At 43.2% G+C, this 24187-nt stretch overlaps 1 protein-coding gene across 2 annotated transcripts in view; it reads right to left on the reverse strand.

Moving 5' to 3' along the window:
* Positions 1–3173: 3173 nt before the first annotated feature.
* Positions 3174–24187, reverse strand: part of ERCC4 (ERCC excision repair 4, endonuclease catalytic subunit) — a 74595-nt gene continuing 53581 nt past the window's right edge. For both annotated transcript variants that reach the window (XM_056534725.1, XM_056534726.1), the window contains exons 11-12: positions 7462–7574; positions 3174–3980 (exon numbers count right to left, since the gene is read on the reverse strand). In XM_056534725.1, the coding sequence (XP_056390700.1) occupies positions 3247–3980; positions 7462–7574 (847 nt within the window). In that variant the 3' untranslated portion in view covers positions 3174–3246. The remainder of the gene's footprint in view (positions 3981–7461; positions 7575–24187) is intronic.

Here is a 24187-nt window from a genome sequence, read left to right on the forward strand (position 1 = left end):
GTTGCCTTTAATAATATGTGAATAATGTGCTGAGAAGGAAAAAGATGATTGTAGTGATATAAGTATCAGTATTAACTACCGTAGTCCTCTACCAATACCAGTGTTGCTCTTATAGATGTATAAGCAACTGGATACAGAAAATCAGAAGAGTCTTTCAAGCAATATGAGCAACTAAATACAGATACAAATACAGCAAAGGAAAAAGCCATTTTTATTTTAAAAGGAATCTGTAACTAGCGTTGTCCATTTCAGATTACAGCCATGCTGCTATAGGGCTTTTACACAGTAGTTCAGATATACCTGTGCTGTGTCAGTAAAACATAGCTGCTTTCTTACAAAAACAGCACCCTTCTTGTCCTTAGTTTTTTAGTGGTATTGCATCTCAGTTTTATTGAAATAAATGAAGCAGAGTTATAATACCATCCAGAACCTAAGGATCTGTGTGGCATTGGGACCCAGGTAATTAGTCATGGGGCAGGTCTTGAAAGCTGTTCTCTGTCCTGCCAGTACTGAATGACATATCTCTCGCTATACACAAATAGGGAAAGACGCATCACTTAGGCAGGCTGGGTAGGAAGCAGCCGTTGGGACCCACCTGCATGACTAGTTACTCAGGTAAGAGTAACTCAAAGTGTCCCGGTATTGCGCTGCCGCAACAATTTTATGCATCCCAGCGGTTTGGGCAGCATAAAACTGATGACAGATTACCTTTAAAATACAGTTCAATTATAGCATGACCTGTATTCAAATAAGGCAGCTCCCAATTTACTGGCTGTAATGCTGATGTACAACTCCAAACACGTCCACTTGTGGATGATGAACATTCCACTGCAGACTTTACGTTAAAGAAGTAGTGAGGCGAAAAATAACTTAGATAACTCCATAGGATAGGGGATAAGTGTTTGATTGTGTGGGGTCTGACAATTGGGACACCCCACAATCTCCTGCTGGGTGCCCCAGGTCTCTGAGAGGAGTGCGTGCTGTCTGTAGCACTCGCTCCTCTCAGAGAGCCAGGGTGCCGGGCAGGAAATTATGGATGGGTCCTACCGGTCAGACACACCGTGATCAAACACTTATCCCCTAATCCCCTATCCTGTGGATATTTTTTCGCTGGACTACCCCTTTAACTGTGATGTTACTGAAAAATAATGGACAGTAAATTATGTTATTTTTGCCTTCATAACAGCAAGTTCCCAGGGGATACAAGGTATTATAAATAGGAGAAAATCTAACTATTACGTAAAAAAAATATTTGTTAGTAGCTGCTATTTGATGAAAAATAGGAATAATTGCATATATTTATGAAATAAATATCTTCTTTAAATCTATCTATCTACCTATCTAAATATCTTTCTCTCTTTCTCTATCTTTCAACAGACAATAGTGCAGCACTCCAAAAGTTCATGCAAAAACCTTGTGCGTTTATTCACCACATATCTCCAGCAACGTTCCAGCTCAACAAAGCTTGAAAAAGGCTCTATTATTGAGCTAAAACATTGCTGAAGATTTGTGGTGAATAAATGTACAAGTTTTTTGCATGAACTTTTAGAGTGCTGAGCCATCTAAATGGACCGTGATCGTGTCTTAGACACTAGCACCTATCTATATCCAGTCATGGCCGTAAATGTTGGCACCCCTGAAATTTTTCTAGAAAATGAAGGATTTCTCACAGAAAAAGATTGCAGTAACACATTTTGCTACACACGTTTATTCCCTTTGTGTGTATTGAAACTAAACCAAAAAAGGGAGGAAAAAAAAAAGCAAATTGCACATATTGTCACACCAAACTCCAAAAATGGTCTGGGCAAAATTATTGGCACCCTTTCAAAATTGTGGAAAAATAAGATTGTTTCAAGCATGTGATGCTCCTTTAAACTCACCTGGAGCAAGTAACAGGTGTGGGCAATATAAAAATCACACCTGAAAGCAGATAAAAAAGGAGAGAAGTTCACTTAGTCTTTGAATTGTGTGTCTGCGTGTGCCACACTAAGCATGGGCAACAGAAAGAGAAGAGAACTGTCTGAGGACTTGAGAACCAAAATTGGAGAAAAATATCAACAATCTGAAGGTTACAAGTCCATCTCCAGAGATCTAGATTTGCCTTTGTCCACAGTGCGCAACATTATCAAGAAGGTTGCAACCCATGGCACTGTAGCTAATCTCCCTGGGCATGGACAAAAGAGAAAACTTTATGAAAGGTGTCAATGCAGGATAGTCCGGATGGTGAACAAGCAGCCCCAAACAAGTTCCAAAGATATTCAAGCTGTCCTGCAGGCTCAGGGAGCATCTGTGTCAGCGCGAACTATCCATCGACATTTAAATGAAATGAAACGCTATGGCAGGAGACCCAGGACCACCCCACTGCTGACACAGAGACATAAAAAAGCAAGACTACATTTTGCCAAAATGAACTTCAGTAAGCCAAAATCCTTCTGGGAAAACATCTTGTGGACAGATGAGACCAAGATAGAGCTTTTTACCAAAAATGGAATGAGGCCTACAAAAAAAAAAAAGAACACAGTACCTACAGTGAAATATGGCAGAGGTTCAATGATGTTTTGTGGTTGTTTTGCTGCCTCTGGCACTGGGTGCCTTGAATATGTGATGTGGGCATCATGAAATCTGAGGATTACCAATGGATTTTGGGGCACACTGTACAGCCCAGTGTCAGAAAGCTGGGTTTGCGTTGGAGATCTTGGGTCTTCCAGCAGGACAAGGACCCCAAACATATGTCAAAAAGCATCCAGAAATGGATGGCAACAAAGCGCTGGAGAGCTCTGAAGTGGCCAGCAATGAGTCCAGATCTAAATCCCATTGAACACCTGTGGAGAGATCTTAAAATTGCTGTTGGGAAAAGGCGCCCCTCCAATAAGAGAGACCTGGAGCAGTTTACAAAGGAAGAGTGGGCCGACATTCCATCTGAGAGGCGTAAGAAGCTTATTGATGGTTATAGGAAGCGACTGATTTCAATAATTTTTTCCAAAGGGTGTGTGACCAAATGTTAAGTTAAGGGTGCCAATAATTTTGTCCAGCCCATTTTTGGAGATTGGTGTGACATTATGTCCAATTAGCTTTTTTCTCTCCCTTTTTTGGTTTAGTTCCAAAACACACAAAGGGAATAAACATGTGTATAGCAAAACAGGTGTTACTGCAATCCTTTTCTGTGAGAAATACTTAATTTTCTAGAAATATTTCAGGGGTGCCAACATTTACAACCATGACTGTATATACACACACACTCATACATCAACGTTTTGCTTTCCCCTGGGAAATTGCTTCTGTGTAAGATGTGTGAATAAAATCATAAAGTTGTTTTGCTGCATTGGAGTTTCCGAGAATCTCAGACAATCTCTCTAGAGATAGCATTGTCAGTTCTGCTATGTTCTTTACATGATTCATTATTGCTCGACAATTTTTGGCATTGACCCCTGGCATCTTTAGAAGGAAGTCCTGAGGGCCTGGATTATATTTCTCAGACTCTGGGATGGTTTCCGAGTCAGCAGTAATAGCCATGGCAGTTGCAGCATCAGGTTGTGGCCTGTTCTGCTTCAGCTCCTCAAACAGTTCTGCAGTGGCGTAAGGTGATGGACACCACAGAATGCGAAGTCTAGGAAAGTGAAGGGTAAGAAGGGTGATTTTTGAGGTAATGTCATTAACTGAAATTTCCTGGTGGAGTGAGCTTCGAGAAGTGAGGGAGAATGGCTTGTTGGGGTCAAATTCTATCAGAAGAATAGGCCGCTTGTAGTATCGGCACATAGAAACGCTTTGTGTGAAGAGACGTCCATTGTTCAATGAACCAATCAAGTCGCTCACACTTTTCCTCTCTACACATATGTCTGGTGTCAGAATATAATCTCCCACTTCTAGAGTGACAGGTTCTATGTCAATGCCGCGTCTGTGGATCAGAGATGGTAACTCACTTCGGAATTCCCTCATGTCGACAATGATATTGTGCTGCACATTCTTCCGCTGTTGGCCGCCTAAAAATCAAAGAGAACTAGAATGACAAACGTGGCAAGTAGATGATTTTGTGCCATTAACTTCCCATGTGAAGTACATATAAAATACCAGAGGGGTTTAAGTAAATAACATAGCAACATGTTATAAAAACATAAAAATACATCAGAGGATGTCCAAGGGATAAGACACAGAGAAACGTCTTGTGGTTAGGGACACATCTTACAGTTTTTCAACCCATTTTAAACCTAAAGTACCTGCAGAGCAATAAACTTCTATCTTATCTAGAGAATCTCTTTTAGCTAATAAGCATCTAAGTCACCTAAGTTAAAAAATGCTCAATGATTCCCAATACACAACATTTCTATGTTGGCTTTACAGTTAAAGGGAACTGGTCATCCCTGTTCCCTGAACCACATGTCAGTCCTCAACAGCTTCTTCCAGTCCCTCCAGCCTTGATTGATAAGAAATCTCCTTTAGGCAAGATATATATATATATCAATCAAGACCAATAGAGCAGACAGAAGCGACCAGGGACCACCCTAATGACTCGTGGTTAAGGCAGCATGAAAGTGATGAAAGGTTCCCTTCAAGGAATTACAGTGATCCCATTGGTGTGCTGATTGCGTGGGGATAGGCCATTGCCTAATGCCTAAGAATAGGACATTGATATAAGTTCACACAAGTATCTAAAATACAACAGGACACTACAGAAATCTTCCACTAAACGCAATAATACTTTTCCTCAATAATTTCTCATTAAAAAATACTGCAACACTAGAGTACATTTTTCTAGATCTCTAAATGGTGTCTTTATTTATACAAACATTTCCAGGAGGAATAACAGCATCAACAACTGTGTGCTAACCTTTCAAATTGTCAGTAAAACATGATGAATCAACACAGTCTGGCATTATCAATTATTGGCAAAGGGAACAGTTATAACCAGTTAAAGGGGTACTCCGGCGCTAAGACATCTTATCCCCTATCCAAAGGATAAGATAGGGGATAAGATGCCTGATCGTGGGGGTCCTGCTGCTGGGGACCCCCATGATCTTCCACACTGCACCCCGTTAGAATCAGCCCGATTACTGGCGATCACAGGAACGGAGCATGGTGACGTCACACGTCCATAGGCTTGCACTGAGGGGGCAGAGCGTGACGTCACACGGGGGCGGAGCCGTGATGTCACTATGCTCCGTCCCAGTTATTGCCAGTAATCAGACCCGGAGCAAGCACGCACCAGGGGCTGATTCTAATGGGTTGCGGCGTGGAAGATCACGGTGGTCCCTAGCGGCGGGACCCCCGCGATCAGGCATCTAATCCCCTATTCTTTGGATGGGGATAAGATGTCTTAGCACCGGAGTACAAAAGAACAGCTATGAAGAAATCTCCAGAGATTAGTCAGTAACTCAATATGGCTGTGTTAAGGGAAGCAGAGGATTTGGCTCTTAGTATCAGATATAGAGTATTGTGAAATAAATTATTTAGGGCAGAATAACAGAAATGGAAAAAGAGCGATGGGTACACTTTAAAAAGGTACTCTAATTTATAAAAACTTATCTCAGGGGTTTGACCTCTGGGACCCCACATGATTTCCTGTACAATGCCCGGGCCTCACTGCTTTATGCAGGGTCCATCGCTTCTCAGACCCAGTCTCGGCCGGTTATTGGCCGAGTCACTGGTCAGTCACTTTTGTTCAGCACCAGTGCATCTCAGGGAGGGGGGAGGAGCATCCAGTGGAGGAGTGACAGACCCTCAATGAAGAGGGGAGAGCAGGGAATTGTACAGGAGATAGACAGGGGTACCAGAGGTCAGAACCCCCCCCCCCCCCACTTTGTGATCAGAAAATTATCCCCAATCCTTTGGATAGGGGATATGTTGTAATAAAGTGGAGTACCTCTTTAACTCCTTAAGGACCAAACCCATTTTAACCTTAAGGACCAGGCCAATTTTATTTTTGTGTTTTCTTTTTTTCATCCTCTCCTTCTAAAATCCATAACTCTTATATTTCCATCTACAGACCCATATGAGGGCTTGTTTTTTGTGTGACCAATTGTACTTTGTAATGAAACCTCTCATTATACCATAAAATGTACGGCGAACCCCCAATTTTTTTTTTTAGGGAGGAAATTTAAAATGAAAACCACAATTTTGCACATTTTGGAGGGTTTTGTTTTCACACTGTAGACTTTATGGTAAAAATGATATGTGTTCTTTATTCTGTGGGTCAATACGATTAAAATGATACCCATGGCTAGATACTTTGATATTTTTGTACTGCTTAAAAAAAAATCTAAAACTTTTTGTACAAAATCAGTAATCTAAAATCGCCCTATTTTGACCACCTATAACTTTTTCATTTTTCCATATATAGGGTGGTATGAGGGCTCATTCTTTGCGCCGTCATCTGTACTTTATATCAATACCACATTTGCCTATATAAAACTTTTAGATAATTTTTTATACATTTTTAAAATAAAATGTAACAAAAAAGCAGCATTTTTGGAATTTTTTTATTTTTTATGTTTACGCCATTCACCGTAGGGGATGATTAACATTATATTTTGATAGTTCAGACATTTACGCACGCGGCGATACCAAATATGTTTATAAAAAAAAAAATGGGAAAAACTGACAATTTCAATTTTTATTGGGGAAGGGGATTTTTCACTTTTTTTTACTTTTTATTTTTACATTTTTCTACTTTTTTATTTACACTTTTTATGTCCCCATAGGGACTATCTATAGCAATCATTTGATTGCTAACACTGTTCAGTGCTATGTATAGGACATAGCACCGATCAGTATTATCGGTGATCTTCTGCTCTGGTCTGCTCGATCTCAAACCAGAGCAGAAGACCCCGGGAGACGGCCGGAGCCAGGTGAGGGAACCTCCGGCCGCCATGCTGGATGATCGGATCGCCGTGGCAGTACTGCACTGCCGCAGATGCCATGATCTGTATTGATCACTGCATCTGAGGGGTTAATGGCTGACATCCGCGCAATCGCGGATGTCAGCCATTACCGGCGGGTCCCCGGCTGCTGCTAGCAGCCGGAACCTGCCGTGTATGACGCGAGCACCGTTCCGATGCTCTCGGTAATACACAGGCCGTAAATGTACGTCCTGGTGCGCGAAGTCCCGCCAAACCAGGACGTACATTTACGTCCGTGGTCGTTAAGGGGTTAAGTAGCAGTAGCCACTTGCAGCCATTCCGGATGATGACCAATGTTTATGTGGTCTCATTAGGATTTACAGCACACATCATTTCTTTACTTCAACGGTTAATAATATAACTGATGCAAATAGCTGGGGAGACTAAGATGGCCACAACATTCTTGCAGAACTGTATCTATTTACATTTAAGATTTCATTGTAAGAAATATCAGATAACCATCTGAGAACAAAAGCTTTTAAATCACATTTACATGGTGAAAATAATCAGCTTAAAAAAATATTTACAATTCTATGAACTTTCCCTGACGGTATCTCACACCACCTACCAGCTTTGCGGGTATCAGTGGCATCTGAGGCTTGGGAAACATCTCTCAGAAGATCCAAGTTTGTGTCATCTCTTCCTTCTCTCTCCTCAGGGATCACCATGCTGGCCTTTTCTCTGAAAAAAATCAAATAAAAATCTAATAAATATATACCGTATATATATGGCAACATGAAAATCAGCAGTCCAAACGTAACCTTTATTAAAGGGGTTATTCAGCATCGGGTGGTAAAAAAAAAAAATCTAAACTTTTTGGATCCTTTAGGCTTACTGGTCCTTTTCAGACCCATTTTATCTCAGACCAGGCTTTCTTTCATGCTTCCAGTGCACAGTGCTCTGCCTTTTGTCTACAATCCCCATGATGCCTAGAGCTCCCACTCTCTGACCAGCCCATTCAACCTAGTAGACGCCCTCATTGACAGCCCATGCTATGGAAATGGGCGTGAGACATGAGACTTCCGATCGTAGCACAGCATCAAGTTCAGTAGGTGGGCGGCACTGAGTCTGAGCTCAGAAGCACTGCCCAAGTCACATGAAAATGTGATGTGTTGGGCACAAAATGGCAGCCAAACAGGAGAAAACAAGAGCCTAAGCATCATCACTATGAAGAACTACTGGACTTCAGCCAAATATGTGTTCGATAATTTTCATTAGCTTTTTATACCAAGGTAACAGGTACCAGATCAACAGCTTTGCAGTAGCCCCTTTCTGGCATGGAAATTTTTTATTATTTGCCAAGGATTTTTTTTTTACCCAAGATCCATAACGTTTTTGTGTTTCCATCTACAGAGCCATATGTGGGCTTATTTTTTGCAGGCCTTCCTTTATTTAGCCATGTAATATTTTGTAAACCAGGCATAAAATTGTGAGATGAAACTGGAAAAAAACATGTGCAAAGATTACCAGAAATTTTAACTGACAACTCAAATTTATGTACCAATATGACTACATAAATACTAACATTTGTATAATTTTTGTTTTACTACTATAAAAAATATACAGTATATGTTTTGGTCCTAACACCTTTTTATGTTAGAGCTGTGTGAGAGATAATATTTTGTGCCATAACTTATTTTATTTTATTTTTTTAAGTCCTTTTTTAAGCGATCACTGGGTTTCTTATATTCATCAATGCAATACAAAAAGTATATATTGCATTGATCTATTTAATGGGCACTCTGCTACTACAGCAGATGGAGGATGGGGCTGGGTGGGGAGGGGTTTTGTGCTGCCACAAGTAATCTGACCTACTTTCTGTCTATGGATTAGAGGACTGGTGGTCACATGACACAGTTGCAGTGATGAATGGATGTAGTTGAGCTTGATTGAGACAGAGGACACTGCAGGAATACTGTAAGGAACATGTATTATATGGGCAAAAAGAACAACAAAAAATATACTGAGTGCTTCTTTAATTACCTAGTTTGGCTGACTGCTATGTCCCTCAACATCCCTATAAACATGCATAATAGGTACTTCATTGCAATAGGGAGAGGTGAATAATCTGCTTAGGCGTGAAAACGAAAAGAAAAACGCCAATTCTGCCGCATGGCGTTTTTTTCGGCCAAAAAACGCTGCGGCCAGATGTTAGCTGTAAATCAATGAGAAATCGCAAAATTCTTATTCCACTTGGCATTTTTCACTTTGGCGTTTTTTTTTTTTTTTTTTTATCCTTTTGGCGTTTTTCAGATCAAAATGCATCTTTTTTTAAAACAAAATTTGTATTACTTTTTAAACAGGGATCAATTTATGTGGGTGGGCGGGGACCTAAAAATGTAGCCGACAATAATAAAAATGTAGTGTGTGTGTTTTTCACTTTTTTCTTTATTTTTTACATTTTTTTTAGGTAGTACTACTACTCCCAGCATGGAACACAGTGTTCTATGATGGGAGTAGTAGTACCTGTACTAATAGACAGATCGCCCGTTGCGATCCTCCTGTATAATGTATAGATGCGGCGGCCGCTCTTCTATGGTCCCCTGCACTGCTGTATATATACACATATTTATATTTCCCGCAGAGCTGTGATTGGCCAGATGGTTCCAGCCAATCACAGCTCTCTGTGGGATATATGAATATGTGCATATATACAGCCGTGCAGGGGACCAGAGAAAAGCGGCTGCATCTATACATTATACAGGAGGATTACAGCCGGTGTAAGTAGTAACCTCCACTGTGATGTGTCCTTAACTGCAAGTACTACTACTCCCAACATGGAGTACACTCTGCTCCATGCTGGGAGCTGTAGTACCTGCATTAATAGACAGATCGCAGCGGGTGTCATAAGTTACACTCGCTGCGATCTGTCTATTAATGCAGGTACTACAGCTCCCAGCATGGAGCAGAGTGTGCTCCATGTTGGGAGTAGTAGTACTTGCAGTTAAGGATACATCACAGTGGATTTCACTACTGACATCCACTGGGATCGTCCTGTCTATAGCAGAGATGGAGCGGCAGTATACATCTCTCGCATCTCTGCTCTGTATTCCGGTTGGCCACTCATTGATATTTTCCTCGGAGCTGTGATTGGCTGCAACCATCCGGCCAATCACAGCTCTGGGCAGAAAATATGAATGCTGTTCTATACACATCACTGGCCGGAGTACAGAGCAGAGATGCGAGCACTGTATAGAGCCGCATCTCTGCTATATTATGGATGATCGTATCGGGTGTCAGGAGTGACACCCGGGGTGATATGTCTATAGTACCATTACTACTACTACTCCCATCATGGAACAGTGTGTTACATGCTGGGAGTACTAGTACTACCTAAAAATGTAAAAAATAGAGAAAAAAAAGTGAAACGCACACAATTTATTAAAAAATTATAAAAAATTTGTTATAAAATATATGGGGAGCGGAGCTGCAAAAGCAAGGGAATGGAGTACCCCTTTAAGGTCTGAAGGTGGTTAAATGGCGGCATTCTGGGCATGTTTGAAAGAAAATTGTCAATCCTGGATAACTTGTTCAACAAGCGGGTCTGTACACTGTACTGAAGTACTTTTATCCTTTCTATGAATATCATTTGAAATAGTGACACCTGCTGGCTGCAAGATACAAACCAACAAATGTACCAAAACATACATGAACATTATAAAGTGCATTTGAAAAGTTTTTAGACCCTTTCACTTTTTGTTATAATGCAGTCTTACACTAAATTAAAAAGTAATTCTGCCCTCAATACCCCATAATGACAAAGTGTAAACAGAATGTTTGCAATAGTTAACTTTTTTTCTTTTTTATAAACTAGCAAAGATTTCTTTGGCATAAGTATTCATACCCTTTACTTAGTACAGTCATGGCTGTAAATGTTGGCACCCCTGAAACTTTTCAAGAAAATCAAGTATTTCTCACAGAAAAGGATTGCAGTAACACATGTTTTGCTATACACATGTTTATTCCCTTTGTGTGTATTGGAACTAAACCAATAAAGAAAGGGAAAAAAAAAGCAAGTTGGACATAATGTCACACCAAACTCTAAATATGGGCTGGTCAAAATTATTGGCACCCTTAACTTAATATTTGGTTGCACACCCTTTGGATAAAATAACTGAAATCAGTCACTTCCTATAACCATCAATAAGCTTCTTACACCTCTCAGCTGGAATGTTGGACCACTCTTCCTTTGCAAACTGCTCCAGGTCTCTCTTATTGGAAGGGCGCCTTTTCCCAACAGCAATTTTAAGATCTCTCCACAGGTGTTCAATGGGATTTAGATCTGGACTCATTGCTGGCCACTTCAGAACTCTCCAGTGCTTTGTTGCCATCCATTTTTGGGTGCTTTGACGTATGTTTGGGGTCATTGTCCTGCTGGAAGACCCAAGATCTTGGATGCAAACCCAGCTTTCTGACACTGGGCTGCACAGTGCGACCCAAAATCCATTGGTAATCCTCAAATTTCATGATGCCTTGTACACATTCAAGGCACCCAGTGCCAGAGGTAGCAAAACAACAACAAAACATCATTGAACCTCCACCATATTTCACTGTAGGCACTGTGTTCTTTTCTTTGTAGGCCGTATTCCTTTTTTTAGTAAACAGTAGAATTATGTGCTTTACCAAATAGCTCTTGATCTTGGTCTCATCTGTCCACAAGATGTTTTACCAGAAGGATTTTGGCTTATTCAAGTTCATTTTGGCAAAATGTAGTCTTGCTTTTTTTATGTCTGTGTCAGCAGTGGGGTCCTCCTGGGTCTCCTGCCATAGCGTTTCATTTAATTTAAATGTTGCGCTGACAATGATGCTCCCTGAGCTTGCAGGACAGCTTGAATATCTTTTGGAACTTGTTTGGGGCTGCTTATTCACCATCAGGACTATCCTGCGTTGACACCTTTCATAAATTTTTCTCTTCCGTCCACGCCCAGGGAGATTAGCTACAGTGCCATGGGTTGCAAACTTCTTGATAATGTTGCGCACTGTGGACAAAGGCAAATCTAGATCTCCGGAGATTGACTTGTAACCGTGAGATTGTTGATATTTTTCCACAATTTTGGTTCTCAAGTCCTCAGACAGTTCTCTTCCCTTCTTTCTGTTGTCCATGCTTAGTGTGGCACACACAGAAACACAATGCAAAAGCTAAGTGAACTTCTATCCTTTTTATCTGCTTTCAGGTGTGATTTTTATATTGCTCACACCTGTTACTTGCCCCAGATGAGTTTTGCTTGAAACAATCCAGCCCATTTTTGGAGTTTGGTGTGACATTATGTCCAATTTGGTTTTTCTCCTCCCTTTTTTGGTTTAGTTCCAATACACACAACGAGAATAAACATGTGTATAGCAAAACATGTGTTACTGCAATCCTTTTCTGTGAGAAATACTTAATTTTCTTGAAAAATTCCAGGGGTGCCAACATTTACGGCCATGACTGTAATTGAAGCCCCTTTGGAAGCAATTACAGCCTCCAGCCCCTTTGAAAGCAATTACAGCCTCCAGTCTTCTTGGGGATAATGCTGTAAGGTTTAGACTAAGTTTCCACTTGGTTTTCTTTCCTGCGTTATTTTGTGTGAAAAAAATGGCAGAAAAAAATGCCAGTGCAATTTCCTGTGTCTGACATTTTTGCATTTGAGCGGAAATTGCATTTTTGGCCCCTTTGGCGTTTTTTTTGCAAAATTTGTTGGGTACCAAAAAAAAATGCAGTAGGGATGGGAAAATGTATTTTTTTCTCTTAGGTAGTACTACTACCAGCATGGAACAGATTGTTTCATGATGGGAGTAGTAGTACCTGTATTAATAGACATATCGCCCAGGGTGTCACTCAGTGCTCGAATCTCTGCTCTGTACTCAGGGCCAGCCAGTGATGTGAATAGAAATTCCTTTCCTTCATTCATATTTTCTGCCCAGCCGGTTGCAGCCGATCAAATATGAACGAGTGATGTTCTATTCATATCACTGGCCAGCCGGAGTATAGTGCAAAGACGCGAGCGCTGTAGAGAGCCGCTCCGCATCTCTGCAATAGAAAGGACGATGGCATCGGGTGTCAGGAGTGACATCCGCTGTGATCTGTCCTTAACTGCAGGTACAACTACTTCACACATGGAGCACATTCTGCTCCATGCTGGGAGATGTAGTACCTGCATTAATAGACAGATTTGCAGCGAATGTAACTTCTGACACCTGTTGCGATCTGTCTATTAATGCAGGTACTACAGCTCCCAGCATTGATCAGCTCGCTTCGTTCATTTTTGAAAAGGCCTCTGAAAAAAGAAAGAAGTCATCTGATTGGTTCCTATGGGCAACTGGCCAACTTTTCCTCTGCACAGGTTTTGATAAGTTTCCCCATTGCCTTGTTGGAAGGTGAACCTTCGTACCATTCTTAGATCCAGCTCTCTGGATTATGTTTTCATGAACGGCTTAAAAGGGAAACGGTCACCTTTTTAAAAATATATTAATGAATTGTTATATAAAATAAGTTTAGTTCATGTGTGTGTTTGGTGTATATTTAATTTATTTAACATTTTATTAATCTTTAAAGGGGTACTCCGGTGGAAAACTTTTTTTTTTTTTTAATCAACTGGTGCAGGTAAGTTAAATTAAACAGATTTATAAATTACTTCTATTAAAAAAATCTTAATCCTTCCAGTACTTATTAGCTGCTGAATACTACAGAGAAAATTATTTTCTTTTTGGAACACAGTGCTCTCTGCTGACATCATAACCACAGTGCTCTCTGCTAACATCTCTGTCCATTTTAGAAACTGTCAAGGGCAGCATATGTTTGCTATGGGGATTTTCTGCTACTCTAGACAGTTCCTAAAATGGACAGAGATGCACTGTGCTCGTAATTCAGCAGAGAGCTCTGTGTTCCAAAAAGAAAATCATTTTCTCTGTAGTATTCAGCAGCTAATAAGTACTGGAAGGATTAAAGAGTACCTGTCATCAACTAAATTTTCCCTGATCCCCCTCCCCATCTGTCCCTTACTCTAACCATGCCTATCCCTGTGTTTATTGAGGTTTAAAACGCTGTGGAAATACTTTTTTTTATCCCTCTTCATTAGCTCAGGAGCACTGTCTTTCTGAGGGGTGGAAGGAGGCGGGTCCCGGCAGGCATGATGTCACATGAAGCCTGGCCGGGACTCTGCTTCTGCCAGTCTTCCTCTATGCTGCTCTACCTCTGCAGCAATGTTTCCAAACCAGGGTACCTCCAGCTGTTTCAAAGCTACAACTCCCAGCATGCCCAGACAGCCAACACTGCTCTGCAGTGTGCATACAGACTAAGTACAGGGGAGGGACGGCAGCCTCTATCTCTTTCTCTCCTGTGTCTCTCTGCACTAAAAAGTCAATGCTGAGAACCAGGGGCGGTGGGAGCAATTACAGAGGCAGTAATTGAATGTCGGGGGGGGGGGGGGGGGGGGGCTAGGCACAGAGCAGCACTCCCTAAAAGCTGTACACTTACAATGAAAAGCATAGGAAGCTGTCTGCAGACCAGGCATAGAAGAGAGACCCCTAGTGGCTAAAAGTATAAAATGAAAAAACTGGTATAAATATCCTGCACCTAATGTGGGGAACTATAGTGCACCTAATGTGGGGAACTATACTGCACCTAATGTGGGGAACTATACTGCACCTAATGTGGGGAACTATACTCCACCTAATGTGGGGAACTATACTGCACCTAATGTGGGGAATGGATGGTAGGAGCTTGGCCCGTATACAGGAGAGCTAGCAGGGTAGAAGGACAATAGTTCTAGAAGCAGCCACTGGTGATTTACAGCGGAGGCTTCCTGACTTTACCAACATGGCGCTGACTCCTCTTTTGTCGCTGTGTTCTGTCGCTAATGTGAGGGAACTATACTGCACCTAATGTGGGGGAACTATACTGCACCTAATGTGGGGGAACTATACTGCACCTAATGTGGGGGAACTATACTGCACCTAATGTGGGGGAACTATACTGCACCTAATGTGGGGGAACTATACTGCACCTAATGTGGGGGGAACTATACTGCACCTAATGTGGGGGGGGAACTATACTGCACCTAATGTGGGGGGGGGGAACTATACTGCACCCAATGCAGGTGGGAACTATACTGCACCTAATGTGGGGGGGAACTATACTGCACCTAATGTCGGGGGGAACTATACTGCACCTAATGTGGGGGGGGAACTATACTGCACATAATGTGGGGGGGGGGGAACAATACTGCCAACCTAATGTTGGGGGGGAACTATACTGCCAGCCTAATGTGGGGGATCTATACTGCCAACCTAATGTGATGGAACTATACTGCCAACCTAATGTGATGGAACTATACTGCACCTAATGTGGAGGAACTATACTGCACCTAACGTGGGGGAACTATACTGCACCTAATTTGGGGGGGGAACTATACTGCACCTAATGTGGGAGGAACTATACTGCACCTAATGTGGGGGACCTATACTGCACCTAATGTGGGGGGAACTATACTGCACCTAATGTGGGGGGGGAACTATACTGCACCTAATGTGGGGGGGGGAACTATACTGCACCTAATGTGGGGGGAACTATACTGCACCCAATGCAGGTGGGAACTATACTGCACCTAATGTGGGGGGGAACTATACTGCACCTAATGTCGGGGGGAACTATACTGCACCTAATGTGGGGGGGGAACTATACTGCACATAATGTGGGGGGGGGGGGGAACAATACTGCCAACCTAATGTTGGGGGGGGAACTATACTGCCAGCCTAATGTGGGGGATCTATACTGCCAACCTAATGTGATGGAACTATACTGCCAACCTAATGTGATGGAACTATACTGCCAACCTAATATGATGGAACTATACTGCCAACCTAATGTGGGGGAACTATACTGCACCTAATGTGGGGGGACTATACTGCACCTAATGTGGGGAACTATACTGCACCTAATGTGGGGGAACTATACTGCACCTAATGTGGGGGAACTATACTGCACCTAATGTGGGGAACTATACTGCACCTAATGTGGGGGGGAACTATACTGCACATAATGTGGGGGGGGGGGGGACTATACTGCCAACCTAATGTTGGGGGGGAACTATACTGCCAGCCTAATGTGGGGGATCTATACTGCCAACCTAATGTGATGGAACTATACTGCCAACCTAATGTGATGGAACTATACTGCCAACCTAATATGATGGAACTATACTGCCAACCTAATGTGATGGAACTATACTGCCAACCTAATATGATGGAACTATACTGCCAACCTAATGTGGGGGAACTATACTGCACCTAATGTGGGGGGACTATACTGCACCTAATGTGGGGAACTATACTGCACCTAATGTGGGGGGACTATACTGCACCTAATGTGGGGGAACTATACTGCACCTAATGTGGGGGAACTATACTGCACCTAATGTGGGGAACTATAATGCACCTAATGTGGGGGAACTATACTGCACCTAATGTGGGGGAACTATACTGCACCTAATGTGGGGGAACTATACTGCACCTAATGTGGGGGAACTATACTGCACCTAATGTGTGGGAACTATACTGCACCTAATGTGGGGGAACTATACTGCACCTAATGTGTGGGAATTATACTGCACCTAATGTGGGGAACTATAATGCACCTAATGTTGGGGAACTATACTGCACCTAATGTGGGGACTATACTGCCAACCTAATGTGGGGGAACTATACTGCCAACCTAATGTGGGGGAACTATACTGCCAACCTAATGTGGGGGAACTATACTGCACCTAATGTGGGGGAACTATACTGCACCTAATGTGGGGGAACTATACTGCCAACCTAATCTGGGGGAACTATACTGGCAACCTAATGTGGGGGAACTATACTGCCAACCTAATGTGGGGGAACTATACTGCCAACCTAATGTGGGGGAACTATACTGCACCTAATGTGGGGGAACTATACTGCACCTAATGTGGGGGAACTATACTGCACCTAATGTGGGGGAACTATACTGCACCTAATGTGGGGGAACTATACTGCACCTAATGTGGGGAACTATAATGCACCTAATGTTGGGGAACTATACTGCACCTAATGTGGGGGAACTATACTGCCAACCTAATGTGGGGGAACTATACTGCCAACCTAATGTGGGGGAACTATACTGCCAACCTAATGTGGGGGAACTATACTGCCAACCTAATGTGGGGGAACTATACTGCCAACCTAATGTGGGGGAACTATAATGCCAATCTAATGTGGGGGAACTATACTTCCAACCTAATGTGGGGGAACTATACTTCCAACCTAATGTGGGGGAACTATACTGCACCTAATGTGGGGGGACTATACTGCACCTAATGTGGGGAACTATACTGCACCTAATGTGGAGAACTATACTGCACCTAATGTGGGGGAACTATACTGCACCTAATGTGGGGAACTATACTGCCAACCTAATGTGGGGGAACTATACTGCCAACCTAATGTGGGGGAACTATACTGCACCTAATGTGGGGGAACTATACTGCACCTAATGTGGGGGACTATACTGCACCTAATGTGGGGGACTATTCTGCACCTAATGTGGGGGACTATTCTGCACCTAATGTGGGGGAACAATACTGCCAACCTAATGTGGGGGAACTATACTGCACCTAATGTGGGGGAACTATACTGCACCTAATGTGGGGGAACTATACTGCACCTAATGTGGGGGAACTATACTGCACCTAATGTGGGGGAACTATACTGCACCTAATGTGGGGAACTATAATGCACCTAATGTTGGGGAACTATACTGCACCTAATGTGGGGACTATACTGCCAACCTAATGTGGGGGAACTATACTGCCAACCTAATGTGGGGGAACTATACTGCCAACCTAATGTGGGGGAACTATACTGCCAACCTAATGTGGGGGAACTATACTGCACCTAATGTGGGGGAACTATACTGCCAACCTAATGTGGGGGAACTATACTGCCAACCTAATCTGGGGGAACTATACTGGCAACCTAATCTGGGGGAACTATACTGCCAACCTAATGTGGGGGAACTATACTGCACCTAAAGTGGGGGAACTATACTGCACCTAATGTGGGGGAACTATACTGCCAACCTAATGTGGGGGAACTATACTGCCAACCTAATGTGGGGGAACTATACTGCACCTAATGTGGGGGAACTATACTGCACCTAATGTGGGAACTATACTGCACCTAATGTGGGGGAACTATACTGCACCTAATGTGGGGAACTATAATGCACCTAATGTTGGGGAACTATACTGCACCTAATGTGGGGGAACTATACTGCCAACCTAATGTGGGGGAACTATACTGCCAACCTAATGTGGGGGGACTATACTGCCAACCTAATGTGGGGGAACTATACTGCCAACCTAATGTGGGGGAACTATACTGCCAACCTAATGTGGGGGATCTATACTGCCAACCTAATGTGATGGAACTATACTGCCAACCTAATGTGATGGAACTATACTGCCAACCTAATATGATGGAACTATACTGCCAACCTAATATGATGGAACTATACTGCCAACCTAATGTGGGGGAACTATACTGCACCTAATGTGGGGGGACTATACTGCACCTAATGTGGGGAACTATACTGCACCTAATGTGGGGGGACTATACTGCACCTAATGTGGGGGAACTATACTGCACCTAATGTGGGGGAACTATACTGCACCTAATGTGGGGAACTATAATGCACCTAATGTGGGGGAACTATACTGCACCTAATGTGGGGGAACTATACTGCACCTAATGTGGGGGAACTATACTGCACCTAATGTGGGGGAACTATACTGCACCTAATGTGTGGGAACTATACTGCACCTAATGTGGGGAACTATAATGCACCTAATGTTGGGGAACTATACTGCACCTAATGTGGGGACTATACTGCCAACCTAATGTGGGGGAACTATACTGCCAACCTAATGTGGGGGAACTATACTGCCAACCTAATGTGGGGGAACTATACTGCACCTAATGTGGGGGAACTATACTGCACCTAATGTGGGCGAACTATACTGCCAACCTAATCTGGGGGAACTATACTGGCAACCTAATCTGGGGGAACTATACTGCCAACCTAATGTGGGGGTACTATACTTCCAACCTAATGTGGGGGAACTATACTGCACCTAAAGTGGGGGAACTATACTGCACCTAATGTGGGGGAACTATACTGCCAACCTAATGTGGGGGAACTATACTGCCAACCTAATGTGGGGGAACTATACTGCCAACCTAATGTGGGGGAACTATACTGCACCTAATGTGGGGGAACTATACTGCACCTAATGTGGGGGAACTATACTGCACCTAATGTGGGGGAACTATACTGCACCTAATGTGGGGGAACTATACTGCACCTAATGTGGGGGAACTATACTGCACCTAATGTGGGGAACTATAATGCACCTAATGTTGGGGAACTATAATGCACCTAATGTTGGGGAACTATACTGCACCTAATGTGGGGGAACTATACTGCCAACCTAATGTGGGGGAACTATACTGCCAACCTAATGTGGGGGAACTATACTGCCAACCTAATGTGGGGGAACTATACTGCCAACCTAATGTGGGGGAACTATACTGCCAACCTAATGTGGGGGAACTATACTGCCAACCTAATGTGGGGGTACTATACTGCCAATCTAATGTGGGGGAACTATACTTCCAACCTAATGTGGGGGAACTATACTGCACCTAATGTGGGGGGACTATACTGCACCTAATGTGGGGGGACTATACTGCACCTAATGTGGGGGGACTATACTGCACCTAATGTGGAGAACTATACTGCACCTAATGTGGGGGAACTATACTGCCAACCTAATGTGGGGGAACTATACTGCACCTAATGTGGGGGAACTATACTGCACCTAATGTGGGGGACTATACTGCACCTAATGTGGGGGACTATTCTGCACCTAATGTGGGGGAACAATACTGCCAACCTAATGTGGGGGAACTATACTGCCAACCTAATGTGGGGGAACTATACTGCCAACCTAATGTGGGGGAACTATACTGCCAACCTAATGTGGGGGAACTATACTGCCAACCTAATGTGGGGGAACTATACTGCACCTAATGTGGGGGAACTATACTGCCAACCTAATGTGGGGGAACTATACTGCACCTAATGTGGGGGAACTATACTGCCAACCTAATGTGGGGGAACTATACTGCCAACCTAATCTGGGGGAACTATACTGCACCTAATGTGGGGGAACTATACTGCCAACCTAATGTGGGGGAACTATACTGCACCTAATGTGGGGGAACTATACTGCCAACCTAATGTGGGGGAACTATACTGCCAACCTAATCTGGGGGAACTATACTGGCAACCTAATCTGGGGGAACTATACTGCCAACCTAATGTGGGGGAACTATACTGCACCTAAAGTGGGGGGAACTATACTGCACCTAATGTGGGGGAACTATACTGCCAACCTAATGTGGGGGAACTATACTGCCAACCTAATGTGGGGGAACTATACTGCACCTAATGTGGGGGAACTATACTGCACCTAATGTGGGGGAACTATACTGCACCTAATGTGGGGGAACTATACTGCACCTAATGTGGGGGAACTATACTGCACCTAATGTGGGGAACTATAATGCACCTAATGTTGGGGAACTATACTGCACCTAATGTGGGGGAACTATACTGGCAACCTAATGTGGGGGAACTATACTGCCAACCTAATGTGGGGGAACTATACTGCCAACCTAATGTGGGGGAACTATACTGCCAACCTAATGTGGGGGAACTATACTGCCAACCTAATGTGGGGGTACTATAATGCCAATCTAATGTGGGGGAACTATACTTCCAACCTAATGTGGGGGAACTATACTGCACCTAATGTGGGGGGACTATACTGCACCTAATGTGGGGGGACTATACTGCACCTAATGTGGGGGAACTATACTGCACCTAATGTGGAGAACTATACTGCACCTAATGTGGGGGAACTATACTGCACCTAATGTGGGGAACTATACTGCCAACCTAATGTGGGGGAACTATACTGCCAACCTAATGTGGGGGAACTATACTGCCAACCTAATGTGGGGGAACTATACTGCACCTAATGTGGGGGAACTATACTGCACCTAATGTGGGGGACTATACTGCACCTAATGTGGGGGACTATTCTGCACCTAATGTGGGGGAACAATACTGCCAACCTAATGTGGGGGAACTATATTGCCAACCTAATGTGGGGGAACTATATTGCCAACCTAATGTGGGGGAACTATATTGCCAACCTAATGTAGGGGAATTATACTGCCAACCTAATGTGGGGGAACTATACTGCCAACCTAATGTGCGGGAACTATACTGCCAACCTAATGTGGGGGGACTATACTGCCAACCTAATGTGGGGGGACTATAATCAATAAAAAAAAAAAAGTTTGGATCATTGAACTCTGTTGTTGTGTTCTTCTTTTAAAACAAAAGATGTTAATTAGTTATGGCAACTGTATGAGTTGTTTTTTCTAAACTTAAAGGAGTAGTCCGGCGTGCACTTTTTTTCTTTTATCCCGTCCGGGCTACAAAATAAAAGAAAACACACTTTCTCTTACCTGCCAACGAGCCCCCGGAGCTCCGGTACACGCAGCGATGTCCCGCCTCGGCCAGTGATAGGCTGAAGCTCCGTGTGACGTGCCGGGCTAACTGGAAGTAAGAAGAATACAGCCCGGGGACCGAACACCTATACCCTAGTGTACCGGAGCTCTGGGGGCTCGTTGGCAGGTAAGAGAAAGTGTGTTTTCTTTTATTTTGCAGCCCGGACAGGATAAAAGGAAAAAAGTGCGTGCCGGAGTACTCCTTTAAACCTCAGTATTTTGATTTAATTGCTGTGCTGGCACTTTGAGGGAAAAAAAGTTGGCGTGCATTATCGTTTGGGCACTGGGGCTCAAAATGGTTCGCCATCACTGACCTAGAGCATCTGTGATGACGTCACTTAACGACACCATCACAGATGCTCTACGGCAATCACTGGCCATAAGAACATTAAGACGCCGACCTTCTCATAAAAAAGCATGTGTTCTATCATGTGCAGAACACAGCGACAAAAGAAGAGTCAGCGCCATGTTGGTGAAGTCCGGAAGCCTCCACTGTAAATCACTAGTGGCTGCTTCTCGAACTATTGTCCTTCTCCCCAGCTGGCTCTCCTATATGTACTGGCCGAGCCCCTACCATCCATCCTCCTGACAGTAACGGCAGCCGCAGCCTCCCTGCCTCAGGGCCAGGACTCTGCGCCTCCTGGCTTCCAGTCGGCAGGAGGATCAGCTGAGATAGGAGGAGGGGGAGTTCGGGTCGGCCCCTTAGCTGGTGTCTGCAGCACAGCGCTTCCCTGACTATCTGCATGATGAGTAACAGATCACATGGCAGGTCCGGGCCGTGAACTGCCCCTGTTAGAAGGGAAAGGAATGTGGTATGAGGTCGGACCCCGTGCTGAAGGAAGATTTACACCAGGGACGGCTGCAGGTCTGTAAGAAGGCTGTGTGTGACATTTAGACTGTCTAATGACTCAGCCCTGTACCGATTACAAGGTCTGACTGTCACACACAGCTTTCCCAGGCTTCTGAATGGCACGTGACCTGCTTAGCACTGACACATTTCTAGCCTGTGTGTGACAGTCAGACCCTGTAATCATTACAAAGCCATGAGTCATAACAGTGTCTGACTGTCACACACAATTTTCCAATAGTTTCTGAATGGCAAGGAATGTGTCAGGACTAGTTAGATCATGTGCCATTCAGAAGCCTAAAAAAGCTGTGTGTGACACTCAAACTCTGTCTAATGACTCATGGCCCTGTAATAATTACAGGGTCTGACTGTCACACACAGCTTTCCCAGGCTTCTGAATGGCACATTATCTGTTCTATAATGTTTTATCCTCCAGTCACCTCCAAACCTGCAGTCAGTATTCTACTGTTACATCACATCTTATCCTCTAGTTACCTCCAAACCTGCACTCCGTATTCTACTGTTATATCACATCTTATCCTCTAGTTACCTCCAAAGCTGTACTCACTATTCTGCTGTAATATAACATCTTTTCCTCCAGTCACCTCCAAAGCTGCAGTCAGTATTCTACGGTTACATTACGACTTATCCTCCAGTCACCTCCAGAGCTGTACTCACTATTCTGCTGTTATATAACGTCTTTTCCTCCAGTCACCTCCAAAGCTGCAGTCACTATTCTACAGTTACATTACATCTTATCTTCCAGTCACATCCAAAGCTGTCTTTCTGCGGACTCCACACAGAATGCATAACTGTCTATGAGACGGCGTATCCCTGTGCAGTTTGCGGGATGTCTGCACAGAAATTCTCCGTGTGGACATTCCATAGTATCCTTAGTCTGCAATGACCCAGCTCTGGAGGTGATATCCAGTAGTCTGTTCTTTACCACTCTTTAGACACCAACAAAATGGTGCACACAGTGAAATTGAAAAAACTACACAAACCCCCTCCCCCATCTCATGCACACAGACAAAAGAGGAAGGTAGACAAGCGAGACCAGGTTTTCAGCAGTGTATTCACAAGTTGCTTGCCTTCCCCAGATTCCTCATGTTAGCTCCATCTGCTGGTCAACAGTGGGAAATATGACAAGTTATTATAAAATTTTTCATATTTTGTGACAAGTAAAAAAAAGTTAAATATTTCCAAAAACATTTTAAAAATGTGAAAACATTATTTAACCTCTAAAAAAAAAAAAAAAAATGTACATTTGGTGACACATTCCCTTTAACCCCTTAAGGACCAAGCCCATTTTCCTCTAAAGGACAAGAGCGTTTTTTGCACATCTGACCACTGTCACTTTAAGCATTAATAACTCTGGGATGCTTTCACTTTTCATTCTGATTCCAGGAGAGTTTTTTCTGGACATATTCTACTTTATGTTAGTGGTAAATTTTTGTCGATACTTGCATCATTTCTTGGTGAAAAATTCCAAAATTCTATGAAAAAATTGAAAATTTTGCATTTTTCTAACTTTGAAGCTCTCTGCTTGTAAGGTAAATAGACATTCCAAATAAATTATATATTGATTCACATTTACAATATGTATACTTCATGGGAAAGATTTATCAAAACCTGTGCAGAGGAGAAGTTGCTGAGTTGCCCTTAGCAACCAATCAGATCACTTCTTTCACTTTTTCCAGGCCTTTTCAAAAATGAAGTGATCTGACTGGTTGCTATGGGCAACTCAGCAACTTTTCCTCTGGACAGGTTTTGATAAATCTACCCCCATGTGTGCATCATAAAG

This window comes from Hyla sarda, chromosome 8, assembly GCF_029499605.1.
Source record: "Hyla sarda isolate aHylSar1 chromosome 8, aHylSar1.hap1, whole genome shotgun sequence".
Lineage (NCBI taxonomy): Eukaryota > Metazoa > Chordata > Amphibia > Anura > Hylidae > Hyla > Hyla sarda.